Source organism: Hippoglossus hippoglossus, chromosome 16 (genome assembly GCF_009819705.1).
Source record: "Hippoglossus hippoglossus isolate fHipHip1 chromosome 16, fHipHip1.pri, whole genome shotgun sequence".
NCBI classification, from domain to species: domain Eukaryota; kingdom Metazoa; phylum Chordata; class Actinopteri; order Pleuronectiformes; family Pleuronectidae; genus Hippoglossus; species Hippoglossus hippoglossus.
This window is the reverse complement of record NC_047166.1, coordinates 1,276,509-1,291,713: the sequence shown is the minus strand read 5'-3', so window position 1 is coordinate 1,291,713 and position 15,205 is coordinate 1,276,509. Positions and strand designations below refer to the sequence as shown.

Below are 15,205 nucleotides of genomic sequence, written 5' to 3'. Positions count from 1 at the left end.
GTGATTTGAGAAAAACAATCTGCAGCGACGACATCAGAGGTGAAGAGCAGCTGATTTAAGGCCGACACATAAAGAGAAAAACCTGCAGTCTGTTCCACAGCAACTTGAAAGATGTACAACTTCTGTACAGCTGACAAATCAAATATCAACAGTCGATAATGTTTATTAATCTGCGTGTTAAGCAAGAATACGCAGAAGCTACAGGAAGGATTTCCAGGAAACATCATGGAAGGATGTGTTGTGGGTCAGGGAAGTGGTCCTGGATCATTTTCTTCAACATGTGTCGAGTGCTAATATCTAGAAACAGGTGAAGTCAGGTGTGGATCTGGATGGTTGCTCTGATACTGTCAAACAAATCAAGTATCTTTATTTGAGTGGTGATCTTTAATGAGTTCTTGTAAAGGAACCGAATTTAACCATATCAGAGACTTTGGTTAAAGAAAACCAGGTGACAGGAAACATCTCCTAAAGGCAGACGCCAGAATGAGACACGTGTTCAAGACGGGAAAACACACAAGAGCAGGAAGCAGAACAAACATGAACACAACAGGATACATGTGACAAAATAAAACAGGAAGCACTAACAGTCTGGAAGTGACAGCAGACAAACCAAATCCGTCTGAATTAGAGAAGAACGACCCAAAACCTCTTTCACAGCTTTGAGTTGAATAAAGAAAATAAAGTTCAACTGACTCACAAAAAGGAGGATGAGTGTGGAGTGAGGCTGGTAAACATGCTAAGCTGATGAATCACCTGAAGATGGCGCTGGTGTACAGGTGTTTACTGGCTTTGGAAAGTCTTTGTGTCTGAAGAGTTTTACAGTCGACTGAGTTTATATATATATATATATATACACACAAACAGAAAAACTGAAAATGATAAGAAAGAGTAAATAAAGATTAATAAAATACTGGCAGAGGAGCAAGAAAACCCACAAATAAAAAGTTGTGTTTTACAGTAAAACATTGAATAAAAAAATGAATAATAAACAGTCGAACACATATAAATAGAGAGATTTTTAAATGACATTATTAATTATTAATTATTAATTCAGGCCCAAAAGCTGGTCTGGAGTTACACGCAGGTCTGCAGGGAGGCGGTTCCAAGAAGCCGAGATAACAAGATGCCTCGCTGTGGGTATTTGTTCTCACTTATATTATAATTTAAAAGCCACAACCAGAAGACCTTCAACAGGGATCATGTGATGAAAGCAGATCTGATAAATAGGCAAGACCAAGGACTTTATAAACCAACAAAAGGTTATTAAAATGAATTCTGAAGCAGCCAGCGCAGCGACTTGGACGACACGCGAGCAGCTGGAGTTGAATTATGTCCAGAACGCAGATCATCACAGCAGCTTGTGGTGTCTCTGCGTCGGCCTGAGAGAGTCACGCTCTGCTCATGTTCCTCACGTGAGGAAATCCTGTCTCGTCCTATTCCTCATCTGTGATTTGTCAAAGTTCCAAATGAGAAGAAGACACTGTCAAACACCCGGTAGACACGCTCCATGTTTATTTACTTCATATTTACTTCATACATGATCACATGTGCAGTTACTGCTGAGGTGAAGGCAGAGACATGTTCAACGTTCATAATGAAATGGAATGTTACAGTGACATCTTAATCCAGTAAATACAAGAGATATAATAAAAAGTAAAAGACAGCAGAGTCCATATAAAGATCACATGCTGTTAATGTGAGAATTGGATGTTTCTGCCGTGTTTCCTCTTCAAGAGCTCATGGTGACCTGGATGAACTGGAGACAGAGAAACACGCAGCGTCATTCCATGATATAAACACGTGTGTGTGTGTGTGTGTGTGTGTGTGTGTGTGTGTGTGTGTGTGTGTGTGTGTGTGTGTGTGTGTGTGTGTGTGTGTGTGTGTGTGTGTGTGTGTGTGTGTGTGTGTGTGTGTGTGTGTGTGTGTGTGTGTGTGTGTGTGTGTGTGTGTGTGTGTGTGTGTGTGTGTGCAGCAGAATCCCTGAGACCTACCTCATCGTACTGAAACGAGGCGCGGCCACTTTGGGCTGTGTCTCTTCTTCTGAACTGATCTGGAAAATAAAAGCACATTGATTCATGATCTTGAGCCTTGTGGTGACGGCAGCGGCTCGAGAGGGACCGTCGCCATGTTTCTGTGTCTTCATACGACAGGGACAGGGAGAACAGAGGGACGCGTGAGAGACATGCAGTGATGGCGGAGATGAGCCCGACTTCAACCAGGGACTCACAGCTCAGGGTAATTAAACATCACTGTTGCTATGGTTACATGGTGTCCACACTACGACAGTTTTCCAGCCTCTAAATCAGAGACTTGTGTAAACGATGCTGGTCTCGTTTTAGTTTGAACAGAAACTGAGACTTTTGTAAACGATGACGCCCATGTTCTCTCTTCGTGATTGGTTCTTAACAGTCACATGACTCGACCGCCACGCGACTTCCTGTTTACACCACATGTTAATTTACACAAATCTGAACACTGACCAGCTGCATTTATCAAACGTTAGCAGATGGTTTAAAATGCGTTCCTCGGCCACTCACCAGTCAGGATGCGCAGTCGGATGCAGCAGCTCAAGAACTCGTCGAAGGTGATCCTGCCGTTCAGGCTGTAGCGTTTCATGATGATGTTCAGGGCCTGAGGGCTCAAACTGTAACCTGCACACACACAACGCTCAACTTCAACTTCTTTCCTGTGAGAGTACGACTTTATTCTTGTAATATATAATTACAAGACCCTTGTACTCTGTTACTCAGTTTGTTTACTGTAAAAGGAACTTTCACAAAACTACTTTTACACCTTTTCTCAAAATATTACGTGTTTATTCTTATAAAATACCAACTTTTCTCATAATGCTACTATTTTCTTGTAATATTAGAACTTTATTCTAGTAAAATTACTAATGATAATGTTTTTGTAATACTACGACTTTATTCTTGTGTAGGTTTTTCTTCAACATGGTCCTAATACTCTATTGTAGTTTGTTTATTGTCAAAGACCCTTTCACAGTTTGTATTACTACGTTTACCCTTTTAGACACAGCCAATGAGGTTGTCTGAGTAAAATCTGTTCTATGTAAAATTAGACAGTTTCAGAGGAAACTACTCGTAACATACTACATGTAATCCACATCCATGTCTACCATGCTGCTGCTGTGTAAGATTTCACAAACCAAAGCTGGCAATGGCCTTCTGCAGCTCATGGCCCTCCACTGTGCCACTGCGGTCCTGGTCGTATGAGACAAAGACGGTCTTCCATTGGTTCAGAGACTGCGACAGCTCCTTGAACTCAGCAAAGCCCATGGTGCCGGACATGTCCCTCTGAGACAGAGCGTCAGTCAAGGATCCAACACACACCTCTCCAGAATCACTGCTCCCTTTACCACAGAGTTTGGTGTTTTGAACTTTGCATAACTTTTACATTTCCAAACTCCTTCATATCAAACTAGAGGAAAGAAACACTGAAAAAACATGATGTGTCCTTCAAAGATCTGGTGTTTGCACAGTAAGAAGTATGGACACGACTCCACTGAACTCAGTTCACCACTTGTTGACACAGATTGAAGAACTTAGTTATGTTACATACTTGTCTTGCAACATTAGAGCAGCAGTGAGTTTTCTAGGATGAATGAAGATGTATCACCTCTTGATATCTTTTAGTTTTTTTTTACTAATATGTATATGAATGCTTTTTGTATTGCTTGGACACAATTGTTGTATTTGTGTCAATAAAATAACTAACTACCTCGGCGGGTTGCGATTATAATGGGTGGAGGATTGGACAGGAAGTGAGAGAGAATGATTTCCTCTTAAGAGGAAAACGTTTTGCTTTGCACACAAACAGATCATCTTGCACCGAATGCACAATTGTTGTGCACCTGCCTATGAAGGTGTAAGTCACTATCATGATGATGAGCCGTTAAAGTGACTGTGAAATACTGAGCCAGTGACTTCAGACCAGGTCTCTGTTGGTCAATCCCTCTCCACTGCCTCAAATAGCAACAACACGGTGTCTATGACCAGTGACCCCACCTCATGGGGCCTGGACGACGGCTGGAAACCAGCAGATACACCTGCATGAAGCTTTGAGGTGCAGGACAGAGCCCATGAAGCTCATCAACAGTTCAGTCGTTAACACTTCCATTAAGTTGGCTATGCTAACACTAGGTCTGGTTGATGAGTGAAGGATACATCCAGCATGCTGATCATCAGTCGGCAGGTCTCCAGGCTGAAGGCTGTAAAAGGAGAACACGCATCGTCAGCACAGACCAAGTTGGTGAGGTCACAGTGACCTTGACCAAATCAGGTCATCTTTCAGTCCAAGAGAAAGTTTATGACAGAAATGTGATAAATCATGTTCACAAGAACATGAGGTCACCGTCACCTTGACCCTTGACCTCCAACCACCAAAATCTAAACAGTTTGGGATTGTTTCTACCAAATATGAAGACATTCCCTCAAGGTTTTCCTGAGATTCACAAGAATGGGACGGACAAGTGGACAACCCAAGAACATAACCCGTGGTCACTGCCTGTCGCAGGCGTGGAGACATAAAAGGTTTTGTTGTTCTCACGCTTATATGAGCCAGAGATGCCGGACTGCGTGAGGCAGTTCTGCAGCTCGTCTGCCGAGATCTGTCCATCCTGTTGATCAGGAAAAACAAGAGGAGAGAAACACAGCGTCACAGAGCAGCCAGACAACAATAAGAAACTAAATGAATCCAGGTCATGCTGAATTATCAGGCTCAGTAATACTAAGGTGAATATCTTGAAGGAGTTACCTGTCCTGCAACAGCTGCAAAATATCCATAGAGTGGATCCTGTTGAGAGAGACGAGAGGTTTAGTGTCAACTGGTCTTCTGGTGTGATTCTGTTATTTCCTCTCCCTTTGTGAAAGAAAACAAGCAAAATCTAGATTTTTTTAACCATTTTTGCCATAAAATCCACTTTTATAATAGTTTGTAATTAATTGTCTGTCCATCAACTTATATCAACTTATCTTATGCTCAGTTAATTAAGTCTTTAATGTGCATTTGCTTGGTCAGAGAAGAACTCTTAAATCTCCTCTCAAAATCATTTTCTTTTTGAAATCTTTCAGGAACGTTTGACTTTCACTTATTTATACTGTTTTTGTTTTAGGTTGTTTTGGGAATGTTTGATATGCTTTCACTCTTTTTGTCTATTTCATTTTTGTTTGAATCATTTTTACAACTTCATCTCTTATTTTGTCTTTGTCGTTAACTGCTCTGTCTGGTTTTTCATTTTTTGGTTTGACTTCTTCTACATATAGTGAAGAAAAGAGCTTTATAATAAAGTTTCTTATTATTATTATTATACTGAGTGATTCTACTTCTGTTTATTGTCATGTGAAGCATTCAGTACATGTAATTTATCTATTGTAGAGAATTTTGAGGTTGTTTTATGAAAATAAATAAAGTTGAATATATGTTAAAACCCTCTTAGTAAACTTGACTTACTCTATCTATTGCTAATTCATTTTCATGTGCAAGTATGCAGCTGATCTACAGACTTGAAAGAACCTGCTTTTTCCAAGATATGTCACAAAGACCCACAAGCATCACTTCAGGCTCTGCGCAATTCTGTCCAGCAGGTTTCCAGAAGGAATTTAAACACTTCTACATAATGTAATCAGTAGAAGTCACCAATTAACGGTGTAATCAGTGGACATATCTCTACGTGGCCTCGGTGAGGCAGGAAGAGCAAACCGACACACACACACTCATTGGGTCATAACCTGAAATTAGAGAACACTCCAGGTGTTTGTGTCACAACCTGTACAGTGTGTTCTAACCACTTCACTAATAACCCAACTGTCAGTTCATCACACCCCCTCCTCCACACAACAGCTGGGACATGTGAGGAGCAGATTGTACACCCCCCACCCCCACACACACACACACACACACACACACACACACACACACACACACACACCCCACACCCTGTTCACAACAGCCGGTTCTAGGTGTGACCCTTGAAAAGGCTCTAGAGATAGATGGATAGAGGAAGTCGTGATACTGGTGTTCAAAGAATGGTGGTGATGTCATACTGATGAAATATGCTACATACTGATCATAAAGTACAGTGATAGCATAGCAATAATAACAACAGCACAGCATATCGTAATTAAATAATGGCAGTAATAACACAGTAGCAGAACCATTTAAAAAAGGTTCTAGCAGGATCCAGAGAAGGTTCTATGGGGATGAGCCACAGAACCCTGTATGCTTCTAAGACGAGCAAACACTTGATTACATTAATATTGTTAAAAAATCTATCTCTGGTTTGTTTTACCACAGTAATATAAAGATACGTCCTATAATAAAGCGATAAAGAGGCTAAAGTCATAAAGTAAAGTATAAAGTGGCAGCGAAGGAGAGTAGTCAGAGTACAACACAGTACCTGAGTAAAAGTACTCTGACTGTTACTTTCCCCCGCTGCGTTACAAACAGACGCAGTTCATCTGAACCTCTGCGCTCTGTAGTTTGTTGTTAATGAGTCACTTCCGCATCGGGGACGGAAGTGTCCTCCCTTCGGTCCTCGTCGCTTCGCGTGCTCACGGGTTCTTACCGACGCTGCGGTTCCTCCGAAGCCCGGTTGACACATTCCCACTGAGAGACGAAGAAAGTAGTTTCCACTCGACGGGTCGCGTGCGTCCTCCTGGCGTCCTGCGACTCAGAAACACGGGGGTCGTGGGTTTACTGCCGCGGCCATACACCGCCTCGGATTGGCTTAGAGAGGGGGAGAGTTGTGATTGGCTGGACAAAGGGAAGGAACCTCACGGTAAGCCAATCAGAAGCAGAGGGAGGGCGGGTCTTCTTCCACCTGGGATAACGTCATAATAATCATCATCATAGTAATAACTTTATTAAACCAGGTTAGAAAGCGAGGGAAATACATGGAGAGGAAAACGAATGAAGTGAAGGTTTTTAATTCAATTCAACTTTAATCACCATCGTAACGAGGTGGAAACTCCCTCATTAACTGGTTGTTTAACATAAAATCATTTTATCTTCATTGTTACTTTGAATCTTAGAAACGTTAAAAGTCAAACCTGAGGATCATCTGAGGCTGAAGGTCAATGGAAGATACATGTTGTCCAGGACAGGTGGATATGTGACAGTGACCACACACACACACGCACGCACACACACACACACGCACACGCACACACGCACACACACACACGCACACGCACGCACAACACCTCTGTGTGTGAGGAGGAGGAGGAGGAGAGGAACGCACCCTGCATACGTCATCATTCCGCGCAGAATGTCGCAGCAGTGAAACCAAAGTCGCTTCGCAGATCAGCGGTGGTCTTGTCCAGGATGTCGGACCCGCAGCCCGCCCAGGACCGTGTGGAGTATCTGCGGGAGCTGGAGGAGTTCACCGAGAACTGCAAGAAGCAGCTGAACGACATCTTTGAATCGCTGGGATGGTCACCGCACTACAAGCAGGTAATGGTCAGCTAACGTTAGCCGAGCGTTAGCATGAACTGTGTTGTTGTAGCAGCAGCTACAAGCAGCAGCAGCAGCTGCAACAGCTACAAGCAGCAGCAGCAGCTGCAACAGCTACAAGCAGCAGCAGCAGCAGCTACAAGCAGCAGCAGCAACAGCTACAAGCAACAACAGCTACAAGCAGCAGCAGCTACAAGCAACAGCAGCTACAAGCAACAGCTACAAGCAGCAACAGCTACAAGCAGCAACAGCTACAAGCAACAGCTACAAGCAGCAGTAGCTACAAGCAGCAGCAGCTACAAGCAACAGCTACAAGCAGCAACAGCTACAAGCAGCAGCAGCAGCTACAAGCAGCAACAGCTACAAGCAGCAACAGCTACAAGCAGCAGCAGCAATAGCAGAAGCAGCAGCAGCTTCTTACCCCTTCAGTGTGTCTGGTGTTAGCAACCATCAGAGGAAGTAACTTGTTATTAAAGCCTCCAGCTCCACTTGAATCACAGTAAATCACATATCACTGCTCCTGGAGACAAACACCTCTGGTTGATGGATTTAATCTTATATGAATATTAACATTCATGTTCATATCAAACATCATCAGAGCCCAAATCCAGTAAAAGCAGGTTTGTCCTCTTTGTCCACAGCTGAGTTTTCCAAACGTTGCCACAGACATTTGACCCCAATATTCCAAAGGGTGTTGATTTGAGTGAGTTCACCTAAAGTCACCAATGAATCATAAATGATCATAAATGAACCTGCAGCAACTGGACCCGGCCTTTGGGAACCACTGGTCTTGGGTAATTCAATGGAGCATTGGTTTGGAGTGGGTGGGTCACATGACATGGAAGCTATTGAAATAAATGAAAATGAATATAACGTCTGCTAACATGAACGACAATAGATTAGATTTATCTTGACTATTTTATCATTTGTGAAAGTCGTAACCATCACATCTGTCTGTCTGTCTGCACACACACACAAAGAGCAGGTGGTTTAAGAAATGTGATCACATATTTCACTGCTACAGATCAACTGTCCTTTGTGGTGTCTTCTCAGGAGGCCATGGAGCAGTGTCCGTACGACCCCGGCCACAGAGTCCCAGTCAGGACTCTGGAGAAACACAAAGCCTCCTGCCGCCTCAGAAAGATGGGCTACTCAGCGGAGGAGCAGGTAGGACCGAGAGGGGGGTGACGAAACAAATACGAGGCAGGAGAACCTTGAACTCCAGTGGTGATGTCCTGCCGCTCTTAAAGCACAATTTAAAGAACAGTAAGATGTGGTCTCTGTTTTGCAGGCGGAGATGTACGACCCGTCTGTGTGTTATGAGAACAGCAGCGTCAAAAGCTTTACAATGGGTGAGTCACCGTCCCTTCACTCCCACTGCAGCGTGGCAAGATAACAGCTCAATGAAATGTTCTTTTCACGCCTCTACGATGGCGACACAGTCAAAGATTAAGTGATTTATATTCCAGGGGTCAAAGGTCACAGTGATCTCACGAGTCTGGAAGAAAATGTCTGTGTGAAATTTTACTGATTGACGGAGGCAAACAACCACGGGCGGTAATTCTAGTTTGTGAGATTTGAAGAAAAGACCAAGTTGTTTTGGTGTTTTTATTCACAAGAATCTGTGAAGATAATTTGTGCTTTTCCCTCGAGAATGGTGTCAAAATAAAACCTCAGTTATGAAGAGTTGAGACTTAGTTTAAGTTCAGTTAATCAAAATCATTTTTTCCCGCAAAGCAGAGTTAGTTTTTCCAACTGCTGTCTCAAGGAGAGGAAAGATAAATCTGACATTTAAGATATTATTAAATATAAGAGATCATTTAATAAGGTTTGTCTTTTAAAATGTGCACCCACTGACCACACCCCTTCACTTCCTGTCCTGGTACCGACGATGAGTTCAGTGTAAAACAAAGTTCCATCACAATCAAAGATATTAAATACAAGTAAAAAGGAAGTTCATGCCTCTGAGATAGTTCAACTTGTCGTTTCCTTCATGCAGACAAGTCCCTGCAGCACCAGGTGATCCTACAGGCGAGATCTGCTGCACCGCTGATGAGGATGGAAGGAGTCTTCTGGCAAGGTATCAGCTGATCTTACAACTGTTTGCTTCACACCCGCCTCTCATGTGTGGATGAGTCGTTCTGATCAGAGCTGCCACAGCCTTTTCATTAGAAGCAGAGGAGAGTGGCTATGAAAGACCAGCAGGTGTCACTAGAGGGTTATTTTGTGTTGAACCCAAGCACTCATTCCTCAGCTGTTTGGTCTTTGAACCCACATCCCATTAAATAAGATTCTGTAACTGTTCTAATACTTTTACTCTGGTTTGTTGTCTGTGTGTAATGTCTTATTTCTGCTGACGTGTGTTTGTGTGTTTAATGTGTGTGTTGTGTGTTGTGTTTGCAGCGACAGGGTGAGTGGTAGAGAGACGACGAGCTTTAGAAAGTTCTGCTGCTCTGGTTCAGGCTTGCCTGATTATGTGCAGTATCCTTTAATGTCATATCCTTTCAACACACAGGGCTGGGGAACTCTGGAGCGTTCGGGGGGGGGGGGGGGGTGGAGCGGCAGGCAGAGGCAGGAAGTAACATATTAATTCTGCTGTGGAGTTTGAGTTTTTGTTGACAGCACATAAACACCGGCGTCACCTTATCACTGAAAGCTCACTTGACATCTTCGTCTGTGTCTTCTACGTTTACGACTCCTTCTTCATTCTGAGATATTTTTTTGTTGTCGCTTATTAGAAACGTCGGCTCCTTCGGACAGTCTGCGTACTTTTTACTGAGGGGGCTGTCCAGAGACTCCCCCTGGGACAGTAGGTCCACACATACAGTCCCTCAGGAGAATAACTGGAGGCTCTTCTGAGTTCAGTGCTCGTCTGAAACCTCTCTCTCGCTCTCGGCCGGTTCACTTTGATGAATACAACATGTGTATCACATAAACTACACAATGTGTCAATGTCATCATCTGGTTACTGATGAAGTGATATGTTTAATGTTGTTTGTGTTGATGAGGGAACAGTAACATTTGGACTTGTATTATAGTGTGTGTGTTCACATCCCTCAATCATTCCTCGGCGTGTTAACCCTCCATCAGGTCAGTACTCCGGCCAGCCCGTCGACGTGCCTCAGAACCACAAGCGAGCTTTGTGTGATCTCACGGTGGCCGACCGATTGGCTCTGTACGATCACGTGGTCGGCGTCCTCACCAAACAGAAAGAAGAGGCCTCCTCTGCTAACGACGATCTCTACGTCGATTTGGTGTCCAAACTTCAGAGGGGTGAGACTTTCCCACATTCTCTCAAGCTTGTGTCCACCTTTTTAACTTTTCTTTTTTTGAGGGCTATTAGGACTTACACTTTTAATTGGCACACAAATACTTGAAAAAATGCTCTCATTTCAAAGCTTTATGAAAGAAAAGTTGATCCTCTGGTGAAGTCAACGGGCTTGTTTCTTTCTCTGTCGTGCAGATGACGAACAGAACGAACCGAAGACTCACCTGGAGCTGATGGCAGAGATGAGGGACTACAAGAGGCGGCGTCAGTCCTACCGGGCCAAGAACGTTCACATCACCAAGAAGTCCTACACCGAGGTGCGAGTGAGACACAAGACAACGTTGAGCTGGTTCTGTACCCGTAATTATCTGTATCTGAGAAATTCTGTTTTTTGTAAACGTTGGTAACTCTGTTAACTCTTCAGCTCTTTGTTCTGAGTTTATAGTGCGTTTTTATTTAGCGCCTTTAGGTCTGAGTGGGTTCATGTTTAAGAGATGAATTAATCGTGTTGCATCGCTGTAGGTGATCAGAGAGGTTATCAACGTCCACTCAGAGGAGCTGTCCAGACAGTGGAGAGAGGACGAGGGGGAGGAGTCATCCACACGATCTGCTCACTCCTCCCACAGGTACGAAGTGACCTCTGACCTCCTGGTGATCACCTTCCTGTGATGTTGATTGAGAGGATGAAGATTTTGTTGAGTGATTTAGCAAAGTGAATAACTTCTAGTGACTGGTCTTTGTTTTGTTTTTTGTCGCTCAGGCGCCGCTTGGATGAAAGGAGATCGGCGTCCTCCGAGTCTCACCACTCCCCCAGCAGGAGCCACCGCAGCCGGGAGCGGAGCCAGGACGGGGAGAGCAAGAGGAAGAAGAAGAAGAGGGAAAGGTTGGACGACACAAACATCCTGTCTCTGTATCGGCTGTTTAACAAGATACCACCATAAAGCACATGAGCATTGAAGCTCCTTCAAGCAGCTCTTACTATAGTGGCTGTTGAAATACTTCTGAGTAACTTAACTCAGTCTGAGCCTCCCAGAGCAAAATACACTATATCCACTGCACTTTGATCTAGAGGAGGTCATCCATTCTTTCCTTTCATCCTGACTGGATTACTTTGTTTCTCAAGGTTGAGCAATAAGGTTTTAACACCATCAATCAGATTGTAAAGTTTCATTGGTCAAACTTTTATATACAAAATACATTTTCCCCATTTTCCTTTTCATTAATAATTTTGTTCCTGGGCCACAGGGATTCCCGTTCCCCCAGTGACCACCACCACGACCGAAAGAGGAAGAAGAAGAAGAAGAAAGAGGAGAGGGAGAAGGAGAAGTGATAGTCCCGCATCAGCGACAGCAGACGTCCAATCGGAGGAGGACAAAGGTCGCTGTGGCCTCAGCAGGTTGAAATGTGTCATGAACATATTTGTGTGCGTCACAGAAACTCTGCTACTCGTCATTCTCAGCATTTAACTCTCAAACAGACTCCGCCCTTCCTCTGCCTGATTGGCTGAGCGTGGTTTCCAACGACAAACTTGGAATGTTGGTCAGCAGTGTCATGCCTGGCATACTGTGACCCCGGGGTCAAAGGTCACTGTGTTTGGCTGCGCGTCTACACAGCATTTCTCCACTCATTAGGAAACAATGGAAATCTTTTCATGTGAAATTTGGCTTTTTAATGTGCAAGTGTGCGATTTGTGTAAAAGATGCAGCAGAACAATAATCAGCAGTAATTCAATTTCAGTAGTTTCACATGTGCTGCTTTTCTTTGTCAGATGATTCTGTGAATGTGTAATAAAGAGTTAAAAAGTGTTTGTTTGGAGGTTTGTAGGATCCATGTGACATCTGCCTTAAACCTTGTCAACCAATTTCAACTAGAATATCACTCGGTAGAATCAACCTGCACCAAATCACACACACTGTTCGAGATCCGTTCTCTGAGAAATTAGTGAAAATATAAAAAATAAAATTGATATTCAAAATGTTATTCATCTCACAATGTTAAAGACATAAATAACTCCAGGACCCTTTCTCCAGATCCATGCCAGAATGGTGTGAGCTCTTTCTTGTGGAAATCCAATCTGTAGCTTCATGTCATTCTGCTGACGAACAAACAAGTGAAACGTGACCTGATGTAATAAAACCTGGTGAAGATCTTCGGCTCTGAGCTGATCATCTAGTTGTGATGCAGAGTTTAAGAAGAATTTCTTAACTTTGAGATAAAGCATCGGGAGCTACTATTATTTGATCATTTTAAAAAACTGGCACTTCTGTATATTTTAATTCGGAAACATCTCAGATATTTAAATGCTGTGATATAATTCTACTTTCTCCTGTGAACACCGACCTCCTATGAAGAGATTAATGTGGCTGTGAAGTTAAGACTCTGGGAACTTCTCTCTGCTGAAGCTGGATTGTGGCTCAGGTATTTCTCACCCTGTTGAGAAGCAGGAGAGGATCCCGTCAGTGCCAGGGAACCTGAGGGATCCTGCAGAGAGGAAGCGAGCACAGGGGCAGCCGTCGGACTGATGATGCTGTGAGGGAGAACTGCTCAGGGAAAGCTCCTTCAGGTTTCGTGGGGCATCGTCTGGTGTGAGAGGAATCGCTCTGCAGAACCATGGCAGCCTCCAGTGACACGGTAAGTGGGGATGACTGGGTTTGGCCGTGGGCCCTGCAGGTCTGGGTTTAATGGAAGTTCATGGCAGCTGTGGACAGATTGTTTCTGGAAGAATCGCTCAAATAACAACGTGGATTGGTCAGTTAACATTAGTGTTGCACTTTCAAATCATAGAAACTATTCAGGCTTCGCTGTGTTAAGAGGGAAACTAACTAATCTGTACATTTTCTTTCTCTGTTTGATTTAAAACAACTTGATCCACACATTCCATCAACAGCTGCCTTTGAAAGGATTCAGTGTATTTTCACTGTATTTGACAGAACTTTAACTTGAGAGCAGATCTGCATTGAGTGGAGCAACAGAGGAACTTGAAACTCACTTCATGTGTACATTGAATAACCAAGGATCTTCTGTTTGAGAGTTGAGATGAGAAAAGCAGATTTTTATCTATGTTGCACCACAGATTTTATTAAGTGACTGCACCCTCGTTGTTTGTGTTGCATTACACAAAACCGGTTTTGACAGCGAAGGAGCAGCAGACGAGGGCAGCGTCGCACCGCTCTGCCCCACGGGTCCTGCCGGTCAGTTCACACTGGGCTTCGTCCGTCACCTCTGAGGCAGCGTCTGTGTTCCTGCTCAGTCCAAGTGTTCATGGTGTTGATCTGCAGGGCACCATAAAGCACTGTGCATCCAGCAGACACCAGAAATACTGCTGGAAGAAAAAAAGCTTCACGAGAGACAAAGTCAAAGATGAACCTCGATCCTGCAGCAGATTCTACTGATGGGGCTGAGAAAGTCTTTTTGAGTTCACTCAACCTAAAGAGCAGGATGTTCCCTCAGAGTGCTTTAGCTGCTTTAATTAACCAACATACTCCTGTGTCTAAGTTAACAATTTTAACATTGTTAACTGTTATAAATTGGTAAATATGTTCTAATGGTTTGAAAACAGACATACTTTAAGTTGAGAACTTAAAATGTTTTGTTCCTTTAACTTCACTGTGAATTAGTTGTGTGTACTCAAATCTTTTTACATTTTGAACTGATGTGAAGTGTTTATTAAGAATGTGATCCTGACGTTTGGTGGCTGATGTTGATCCTAATATCGAACAGAAAAAAATGTAAAACCTATAATTTAGTGTAAAATAAAAGGTTTAAAATGAGCAAACTAACGCAGATGCTGATATGTCTGAGCTCACATTGGCTGATTTTAAGGGACAGTAAACTGTGAGGTTTCAGAAATCAGTTGTGTTAATATTCTCTTTTATCTCTGTTGACGGATCCAACAGTTCATTGTTATTTTGTAAAAGTCCCGGTTGGGTTTTTTCGTGGTTGGTGTTGAGGCTCAGAGTGAAGCCTCAGGAATGTGAGATGAGTCTGAGAAGAGCTCTGCGGGTTTCATCCAGACAAAGAAACTCTCAGTGTGTTTAACTCTCACACAAACACCAGCAGAATCTCCCCTGAGCCTCTCAGACCCTCAGCACCAGCAGAGAGGTGGGACTCATCTCTGAGGCTTCAGTCCTCAGAGAGGAGTCTCACCTCTCTGAGGACTGAAGCCTCAGAGAGGTGGGACTCATCTCTGAAGCTTCAGTCCTCAGAGAGGAGTCTCACCTCTCTGAGGACTGAAGCCTCAGAGAGGTGAGACTCATCTCTGAAGCTTCAGTCCTCAGGAAGGTGAGACTCATCTCTGAAGCTTCAGTCCTCAGAGATGAGTCTCACCTCTCTGAGGCTTCAGTCCTCAGAGAGGTGAGACTCATCTCTGAAGCTTCAGTCCTCAGAGATGGGTTTCACCTCTCTGAGGACTGAAGCCTCAGAGAGGTGAGACCCATCTCTGAAGCTTCAGTCCTCAGAAAGGTGAGA

At 43.6% G+C, this 15,205-nt stretch overlaps 3 protein-coding genes and 1 long non-coding RNA gene across 5 annotated transcripts in view; 2 read left to right on the top strand and 2 right to left on the bottom strand.

Moving 5' to 3' along the window:
• Positions 1-1,488: 1,488 nt before the first annotated feature.
• sri (sorcin) lies at positions 1,489-6,729 on the bottom strand. Its single transcript, XM_034610810.1, has 8 exons — positions 6,584-6,729; positions 4,774-4,812; positions 4,567-4,636; positions 4,185-4,228; positions 3,167-3,314; positions 2,538-2,651; positions 1,992-2,050; positions 1,489-1,756 (listed from the first exon to the last, which is right to left on the bottom strand). The coding sequence occupies exons 1-8, from the start codon at positions 6,617-6,619 to the stop codon at positions 1,730-1,732; spliced, it is 537 nt and encodes a 178-aa protein (XP_034466701.1). The 5' UTR covers positions 6,620-6,729; the 3' UTR covers positions 1,489-1,729.
• Positions 6,651-12,544, top strand: snrnp48 (small nuclear ribonucleoprotein 48 (U11/U12)). Of its 2 annotated transcripts, XM_034610803.1 has the most exons (10): positions 6,651-6,796; positions 7,341-7,470; positions 8,524-8,637; positions 8,762-8,822; positions 9,470-9,550; positions 10,561-10,743; positions 10,934-11,055; positions 11,261-11,364; positions 11,499-11,621; positions 11,984-12,544. In XM_034610803.1, the coding sequence occupies exons 2-10, from the start codon at positions 7,342-7,344 to the stop codon at positions 12,066-12,068; spliced, it is 1,002 nt and encodes a 333-aa protein (XP_034466694.1). In that variant the 5' UTR covers positions 6,651-6,796; position 7,341; the 3' UTR covers positions 12,069-12,544. The 2 variants fall into 2 exon arrangements, with proteins under 2 accessions (XP_034466694.1, XP_034466693.1); XM_034610802.1 differs by lacking the exon at positions 6,651-6,796 and having other exon boundaries at positions 7,277-7,470.
• Positions 9,866-15,205, bottom strand: part of LOC117776670 — a 21,410-nt gene continuing 16,070 nt past the window's right edge. Inside the window, exon 3 of the long non-coding RNA XR_004616476.1 lies at positions 9,866-9,997. This is a non-coding gene — a long non-coding RNA (uncharacterized LOC117776670). The remainder of the gene's footprint in view (positions 9,998-15,205) is intronic.
• The window catches only part of zgc:113232 (uncharacterized protein LOC541546 homolog), a 15,130-nt gene continuing 13,081 nt past the window's right edge, over positions 13,157-15,205 (top strand). Inside the window, exon 1 of the mRNA XM_034610799.1 lies at positions 13,157-13,369. Within this exon, the coding sequence (XP_034466690.1) occupies positions 13,349-13,369 (21 nt within the window). The 5' untranslated portion in view covers positions 13,157-13,348. The remainder of the gene's footprint in view (positions 13,370-15,205) is intronic.